We start from the raw sequence: 9,628 nt of genomic DNA on the forward strand, positions 1-9,628 counted from the left end.
TGCGACTGAAAGTTCTTGTTGTAGTGTCTGCAATTTTGTATCAAATTTGGTATTCCATTGCAATACTCGCAGTACCACATTTGCAATATAATGCAAAGCTGTTAAGCGACAAAATACCTTGTGATTTTTCTGTGATGGTCGTGATTAACATACCGCTGTAGACGTTACTTAGGATACCACTTAATGTTTGAGCAAATTGGAATATATTCCTCGTAGCTCATAGTCAAAAGCGGTAGAATTGTATAAGAAACAAATTCTAATTTATAAGAATAAATATTTACTTATGTGGTACATGTGCGAAATGTTTTGTTAGTTCGTCGCAAATTTCCTACTTAACTTTGTAACAAATACTTTGTTCTTTAAAAAGCTCTCAAGTATAAATTACATTTACAGAAGCTCAACAGCAACCACAAAGGATATAAATTCGAAATTCTTTAATTTCTGCATTTGCAACAGCATTGAATGTTAATACCTATGCGGCATGTTGTCGGTACAAGTGGTTTAAAGTTTTTCTATTGAAAAGTTTTTTTTTACTTTTTTACTTTCTTTAGCTAAGAAAACTTATTATAGCTTTTTGCCTATATAAATTTTACAAAAGATTTACTTTGCTTAACACATCCTGTACATATTGTCGCATTTTTTCTCAATATATATTTAATCATATCTTGGCAGATATTTTGATATAAACAATTAAAACCATTAGAGTGGACCGCAGCCTACCATTAAATACCCTACATCATGCTACGGTTATTCATACGGTTATTCAGCGGTGGTTAATCCTTGGGTCAGAACACGTCAGTGTATCAAATTTCACCAAAAGACATCAAAAATTTTGGTCGATAGGCTGAACATAAAAACACGCGGACAGATGTATTTTGGCCGAAGGTCGTACGCTATTAAAAATGGTTCGAATCGGTCCGCTTTCTTGACCCCTCCCCATGCAACGCTTTACTTTGAAAAGTTATATGGAAAAATATTGCAATTTTAAAAACGTCTCGATAAAACTCGCTGAGTGATAGTGCTTTGACATTTTAAATTGACTTGAAAAAGTTACTTCGGTTGTGCCAATTTTTTGGAGCTCCCTCTCATATAACCGTTCCTACGAAAACTGAATCTTTAAATTGTGACTATTCCAATAATTCGTGGCAAAAACTGTTTCATAATAATAAATTGAAAAAGAAATCAACCTTACCGAATTTGGACCACGTAGGTCTATTATCAGGAATTGTAGGTCCTTATTTGTCAAAAAGGTCTAATTGTTGATATTTTGTAATGAAAATTTGTTCATGATAGCAATTTGCTATATGGATTAATTGGACAAAATTTAAGCCTCATGAATCTATTTATTAGACCTCACCCCTTATAAGAATTTTCATGATAGGTAAGCCCTTCCGAAAAAGGTTTAATTTCTAATATTTTATGACGAAAATTACTTCGTAGTAGAAATTTTCCAAAGAAAAAACAAACAGTGAAGAATTTGTATCTCATAGTCCTATATTTTAGACCCTAACATATGCAAGGATTGTCATGAAAAGCAAGCCCTTACATAGAGAGAAAATATAATTACTAATTTTCTGATGGAAATTGGAAAACAATAAAATTTTTGGAAAGTAAATTAAGTTTGATAAATTTGGTTTACGTTATGTGATGTTTTGGGCGTTCAATATACGGGCTTTGTGCAAATATGGCTTCACTAAAAAATAATGTGTAATTTTTGGTGTATTATGAATGGAATCAATAACTTTGTTAGGCGAAAGTCTTGTAGTATATCTAATGGCCGCCCTGGCCTAGCTACAACGTTCTTACTTATTTTTTTAATGGCTGACTTGAAACTTATAATTTCCATATCAACCTATGGTCTCCTTAAGAAAGGTATGTAGACTTAATAGAGTCAGTTCTGTTTGCCCTGAGGAATTTGGGCTGGGTCTTGCTGCTGTCTCTTATGAAAATAGACTGCTTTTGTTGGCCTTACCCCCATTACAGAAAAGTAGATTGAAGTTTGGTGTTTCCTTCTTAATTATGTTAATAAATACTACCACTGAACCGTCCGCACTATTAGGTGAGACAAATTTCAGTGTTCCTAAACCGTTTTGTGGGGACCACGAACTTTTCGATCCATCTAGTTGACTTTGCTAAAGGAAGTCTATTATTTAATTTCAATATTCCACTCTTCAAACTCTGTAAAAGTTACTCTCTATAATATGCCAGCTCCGTCTGTGTCGTACTTAAACTAACTGCTAATCGTTGAATCTTCTTACGTCTCGTTGAATTAAATATATTCGTTATAATTGGTTGTCACGCTTCTGCATGTTTGCAATGTTCCACAGGATCTGTACATTTGATGGCAGTGTACGTCCCGTGTATATGCATACTAAGTAGCATAAGAATTTTAATGCGTGCTGTTGTTGTTAATCTTTGTTAAACTTTGTCAGCAGGCGCAATGAACACTCAAGATAATAAAATATTCGGTAACTGACCACAATTTGTTGAAAGAAACTCGAATTTTTACTCAGCAGATTTATTAACTAATTTCAGGCATGTCATCATCCTCCAAGCTTACCAACTTGTAAAAACATTCTAAATATATTTTAACAGGATTACCATCACTCTTGAAGCTACTAGTAATTTCCAGTGCGTAAAAAAATAAATAAAGAAATACAATAAAATAAAAACACAATTCAATTATCCCTTTTCATATACTATGGTGCAATCCAGCAGAGCAACGAAAATAATTATTTGATTTTATTATTTTTGTAAACATTTTCAAATTTCTGACATAATTAGTTTCTCTGCGTCCACTAATTTTATTAAATATGTGCTTTTATAATGTTATTTTACTTTGTTTTCTCTTCCAAGATGAAGCTCGATAGCTACTTTGCTTTGGTGGCAAACTAATGACATTGTACATTTGATATCGAACAAGCATTTGTACGCCATCGATTACCATCAATGCAATACTCGTTAACGACTTTTCGGCAATGCGAACCATCAACCGACCTTGATAAGCTGAATTGTTTTGCGTTGATTGAAAGAAATATTCATCACAAGGGTCAAATCTGGATTTTAGTAAAGTGTTTGTGTATTAGGACCTTCCGTCTTAACGATTGCATTGTACCTGTCACCATGAAAATCACTACCGTCTGATTCTTTATTGTATGTTACAGTGATTCAGTTTACACAAGTTATCGAATGTTTTTGTTAAGTACAGCATACAACCTGTACTTTTTTTTGGGGGTGGTTTTATTTCTTCAGTACTTTACTATTATTTCAATACTTACCTATTATATAAATAAAATGGGCGATTAATTATAAATTTCTTAAGAGCTGTTGCTAAATGACATCGATATTTACGTGATCCCTTTACACTTACGATCTACAGTGAATGAGACAGTACACGTTGTACCTTGCAAGCAAACATTGCACGTGTCGTGATTGCTGAACAATCCAATCCACACCAAAAGCAGTTTTTTTTTTTATTGTTTCACTTTTTACACCCATCAACAAAAAAAGGCTCATTTCGTCCAAACTTTCGCAACGCTAAGAAAAGAGCTTAGGAAATCCTACTTTGTACTTTGTATTGCATAAGTTTTTTTATAGGTAACGTATAGACGAGAATGAAAGCCGAATGCGGGGTTTTCCGGATTCTTTCATGTTTTATTTGCAAAGGACACGAACCACAATATTTGTTAGTTGAACGACCGCAATTGAGAAATGAATGATATATGTGTATTCAGGTAAATAGCAATTTTCACAGCATGCGTGTGTATGTACGCATATAAGTGAGAAAGAGACAACTCATCACTAGCTTAAACTATTTGAGAACTATGCGTAATTTGGCAATAAATGCGTTGCGTCTGCATAAGCCAAAGGCAACTGGCTGTTAGCATTAGCAAATTTGACATGAGCAAGATGGTCTGTATAATGTCTGCGTTAAACACTCTCTTAATCGCTTACTCTCATATGGACGCAATTTTTATGCGCTTACTCTCTAATGGACGCATTTTTTATACATGCGACAGCTATTAATAAACAAATACATTTTCAATTATTGAGAAGTGTAAACAAACATATTTTACAATTGCGATTAATTAAACAAAGAAAATGTTTAAATTATCCTTCATATTAAATAGAAAAGCGCTAAGAGGATACGTTACAGGTATGCTACCGCCCAGTCGACAGACGAAAGGACTTGAGCTAGAGCCGGACATAAAAATATTCCTTAGACTTTTTGATAGATGTGTTGGTACTACACAGAAAGTATAAGCTTGGTACAGAATATCCTCATAATTTTTTGTTGGTACGCGTAAGAGCATAAAGATAACCAAAGAAGTCAACCAGGCAGAAGAATAATTGCTCCATCATTCAAAAAGGAAGCGGATTTACTTACAACATTTTTAAAGCATTTCCTACGGTTTTTTCATTTATTCCGGAACAGCTTGAAGATGCGCTTACAAATTTGCAGCCTTAATTTATTCTTTGCCTCTTTAAAAGGAATGAAACTAAAAGAAAAGATAAAAGAGGGAAATCTTTTGTGTACAAAGGCGATGTGACAGTGCGTTTATAACTTTCTAATTTTTTATACGAAAGCAAAAATAAGATTAAAAAAAAAACTGTTTACGCAGTGGGACGAATTTCGGTTACCCACCATCATAATAGTAATAAAGTGTGCTAGTGTGCTAAAGTGTGCATTTGATTGATTTTTGTTAATATCGTCAGTTTGCCGGCAAACTGATTAATTGGCGTGATTCATAAACACTTCTGAGGGAGTATTTTTAGACAAAAACATAGTCTGAAAGAAAATTTTTTTGGAAATTAAATAACTATAATATATCTGCCAGAGAGATCAATCAACAAAAGTACGATAGACAAAGGATTGAATCTTTTTTTCTCAGCGCGGGGAAACATCTGTTATTGATTTGCGAAATTCTAGAAGAAGAAGAAAATAAAGTAAAAAATAATGGTTTCAGCTTCGCATATCTGTAGTGAAAACGAAAAACGCGAATCTTTGGCAAAAGGTTTTTAATCGTCTTGCGTTCACGCAACCGCAAATTCCCAAAACGATTGTGTTGTAACAAAATAAATTACGAGGTCAAGTATTTACTGAAAGTTCGATTTCTAGAGAAAAAAAAAATTTCGTTTGCACACAGTAATTACTTCGGAATCTGCTGATGGATAGCGAAGGCGAAGGCACCAAAGAATTTGATGTCGAGCGGATTGAAGATAAACGCATAAAATGTGGTAAAACTGAATATTACCTAAAATGGAAAGGTTATCCCCGAAGTGAAAACACATGGGAACCTGTCGACAATCTCAACTGTTCTGATCTGGTAGCAGCTTATGAAGAATCGCTAAAAAATAAAGAAGACACTATGAAGTGTCCGTCTTCCACGCCAAGGAATAAGCCAACCGCTAAGCAGAAGGTGGTAGAGGACAACAAAAGTGGGTTTGATCTCGGCTTAGAACCGGAAAGGATTTTAGGCGTTGCAAATACTTCAGAAGGATTAAAGTTTCTCATGAAATGGAGTGGCAGAGAAGAGGCTGATTTTGTATCTGCAAGACAGGCGAATGCCATATGTCCCCGAATTGTTATTCAGTTTTACGAAGAACGAATTTCCTGGCACCCATCTGGCTCGAACGATGATAAAGCGGAAGATTCCGCTGATTGAATAAAACTTGCAAATTGCTTTTTACTTTTGAAATTAGCTCCGATTTTATATAAATTTAATAATCCATTCCAGTTTTTAAACTTGAAATGTATGTGCGCCTTACATTAATTAACGAACATATTTTTTGGAAAACATCTTCACCAAAAAAATTTTTCAAAAATGTTTCAATTTTGTTTCTAAATTTTTTTCAATTTCGAATACTCAACGACTCTTGAAAGCAATGAGAAACACATAGACTGTGCTTAATCCTCAGCGCCATAGACCATACTTTAAATATGTTTGGATTGTAGTCGTTTCAAGAGTAAGGGCATAATAGGCATATCGACAGGACACACACTCTCTGACTCTCTCGCCCCTTGTCTCTGACCATGACCGTGTTATGCGTATAGAAGACATCCCCTGAGTGATTTACCCAAAAACTACAACTTGACAGCGGTTTTCCTACATATATATAATTCCTTATACACCCTATTCAGTTTTTATTACGTATATAGGAGGATTGCTATCAATTTTCACATCTGTGAACTTTGCAATGTCATTCGAAGTACGACAAGTATCATATCAACATCAACAGCTGTGGAATAAGTTTGTAGTTCTTTATGTGATGTAGGCGTGATTGAACGAACAGATCCGTTCTATGGAAGTTTTTGATCTTCTTCTTGGACATTCAGTCAATCAACAACAGATGATTCGCCGCGTCATAAAATAAGGCCTAATGAGAAGGAAAATTGGTCACGACTTGTGTTAGCATTAATGGTTTAGAGTTGTATTTATGAAAGAAAGCAGCTGTAAATTGAAAATAAAAAGAATTCCAAACAAAATTTTTTACCTGCACACCGCTGAACCAGGACAAAAAATTTTAAATTTGCAAAATTTGCTCCAATTGTCTAATTAATATTCGTAGCTCGAAAAGCGCGTAATCTACCGTCTACCATCAATCTTTCCATACCTCATCATATATATTGTCCGTATCACTGCTAAAGGTCATAAAAGAAAAAAATTAATAAAAATTTATCACTCTACTGGTTGTATTGTTATTATCGCCAAAAGGCCATTTTACTAACCAAAAAAAAAAAAAAAAGAAGTAAAATGTTATTAAATAGTCAAGTAATCTTGAGACATATATACACATGAGGCGGAATGGTTTCTTTCCGTATTCGAGATTGGCGAAAAAGGATATAACAGGGCTCTGTGGGACACTTCAAATCCTCTTACGTTACCCAAGAATGTGTAAGTAAATCATTTCATACATTTGTCAAAGACGCATTACAGATTGTTATATACACATACACACATTGTTATATGTGCATTTTTGCAAAAGTTTTGCGGGTGAGAAGAGGCTTTTGAATACATTTTAGGCAAAATTGATGCAAGGGAGAGTATAAGAAGAATCTACATGCCTCCGCTGAATCAGTTAGCAGTCACTTTGGACTTGTTCAAGTTTGGAGGCTATCAATGACTAGCGGGTTTTATTTAAACGCTACTCAGGGCATCTTTCCGTACACACACATAAATATTTTATTCGTAAGGTATGCGATTATATGAAAATTACAGCAGTAAGTTTTTGATTTCCTGGATCAAGGCAAATTATTTTGACGATGGTGTAGATGTTTCGTTAGGGATGTCTTAAATGACGCGAATAAGTGAGCAAATAAAAATCGGTATATCTTGCGCACTTTCAAATTGAATTGAAATAATATAACTGAAAAAATATAAAGAATAAATCCGTCTTAAGATGTTTTGTAAAACATATAATACGTTTTATATTCTTTATAGATAAAATCACGTTTACAATTTAAAGGTTTCTTAAGAACGATAACTGGTCGTAGAAATCCGGAGATTTTTTTTTACGGCACGAAAATATCATCTATTTATAATTAAAATTGCTTGCACCTTAAGTCATTGGAATTTCAGGTAATTTCATGTATTCGCGCCGTTTCGGAAAGCAATGCAACTCATTAGCTGCAATTACTCCTTTTTTTTTGCTCTTCGTTTTTTCTGTTACAAATGCTTATTCTTTCGCTATAATTAATTTCGCAGAAAATCTTACATCATTTTGTTATCATTTCCATTTGCATAATTTCGTTTATTAATTTCATTATTGTAAACAAACAATCGTCAAATTGGACACTTATTTTCCCACTATTTTTTCAAAATAAATTTTGAATGATGAAAGTCTTATAGCTTTCAAGGGATGCCATTCAAATGAGAGTTTGTTAACTAAAAGATACATAATCAGTTTTTAAGTTTTACATTTGATGATTACCTGAAATGATATGTTTTAGTTTTCGATGGACGAAAGTCGAATAGATAGGCAAGCAAACAGACGGATGTGAATCGACTTTAGCAGCATATGCTTTGAGATGTAATCTCGAATGTTACCAAGGAAAGGAAACGAGTAATATACCCACATGGATATAAATATATGTACATGTCTATGTTTATGCTTTCTTGCTTTTACGCTAAAGCTCAAGTTATTTTCATAGTTTTTCTGCATTTCTGCGTGATGGTAAAAGTGCAGTTAACAAACATTTTTTCTATAGATGCAGTTGACTTTTCCTATATATTTTAATATGAAAGAAAATGTCGGAAATAATGTGTTATCTTTGTTTGTTGTTAATGCGATTAGTGTTTAATATAAATTAAGCTTCAAGCGTTGTCTTGAAATCAACAATTTAACCATTAAATAGATTTTTATAGGAGGAAGGTAGTCATAGGTTACGTAAAAGATGATTTAAAAAATCCGGATAATAATATCAAGCAATCATATTCTTTATGAATGAAAGACGGTAAAGCGATTACGATTTTTGTGATGACACAAAGCAATCTTGTCTATGATGCGCACAGTCCGTGATAATAGTTTGCATCCTGGAAATTCGTATCTTATTTTAGAACTGCATCATGACCGCTCCTAAAAATTATAAAATGGAATTAAACGATGATATAAAGGAACATAACTTTAGGCAAGTTGCAAGAATCCTACAAGACGTATTCAGTGCGCAAGTAGCACTGTAAGCAATGCTAACAAATAAGGTAAGATGCAAAATGTACATGTGGTAAAAGCAGCTGAAAGCAGCGCTGTACTTAGCTGAAAACAGCGCTGAAGCTAGCGACTGTGCTGCACTTAGCTGAATGAATCACTTGCTATCAAATAACGTGTTCCAAAACAAAAGTGGCAATAGTAAAATCTTTCAATATCAATATTGCTTTAATAAAAGCTTCGTAGCTTATGGAAATCATAATTGGAGTTGTAAAATAGGAGCAACTAGAAGGCCGCTCAGAATAAGGTGAGTAGTCATAACTCGTTCACAATAAATAATACCGATCCGTTGAAATATTCGTTAGGGCTATATAAAAGTTTTGCCTACTAAATTAGTTGGTGAAAACCATTGTTAGGGCCATCACATAGTTAGTAAATGGCATTAATCGTTTTACAGCGCTGCGCAGTCGTTAGGTGCAGAGTAGTCGCTAAGTACAGCGCTGCAGCTAGGTGCAAAACAATCCAGCTGAGTGCTGCGCTGCACCTAGTTGAATGCAGCGCTGCAACTAGTTGAATGCAGCACTGCAACTAATTGAATGCAGCGCTGCACTTAGCCGAATGCAGCGGTGCACCTAGCTGAATGCGGCGCTGCACTCCGCTAAGGTAGGTAGAATCCAGCGCTGCACCTAGTTGAATGCAGCGCTGCACCTAGCAACTTTGCTGCACCTAGCTGAATGCACATAGAGAGTTCTCTACATCTAACGACTGTGTTGCACCTATCTGCAGCGCTGCATTTGACGACTGCATGTCTGCACTTAGGTGAATGCAGCGGTACACCTAGTGACTGTTCTGCAAGTAGCGACTACGCTGCACCTGGTGACTGCGCCGGATCTAATAAACTCTTGTACCACATATATATCGAAAAGATATTAAAGGATCAAGAGCGAAATTTACTAAGCAAGAGCACTTACTTCTAATTTCT

At 34.6% G+C, this 9,628-nt stretch overlaps 1 protein-coding gene across 1 annotated transcript; it reads left to right on the forward strand.

Annotated features, from left to right (window-relative positions):
- The first annotated feature begins 4,587 nt into the window (after positions 1–4,587).
- Positions 4,588–6,499, forward strand: LOC119636972 (chromobox protein homolog 1-like). The gene has a single exon (XM_038032736.1). The coding sequence runs from the start codon at positions 5,169–5,171 to the stop codon at positions 5,664–5,666; it is 498 nt and encodes a 165-aa protein (XP_037888664.1). The 5' UTR covers positions 4,588–5,168; the 3' UTR covers positions 5,667–6,499.
- The last annotated feature ends 3,129 nt before the right edge of the window (positions 6,500–9,628 follow it).

The sequence above is a fragment of the Glossina fuscipes genome, unplaced genomic scaffold (assembly GCF_014805625.2).
Source record: "Glossina fuscipes isolate IAEA_lab_2018 unplaced genomic scaffold, Yale_Gfus_2 42, whole genome shotgun sequence".
NCBI lineage: Eukaryota > Metazoa > Arthropoda > Insecta > Diptera > Glossinidae > Glossina > Glossina fuscipes.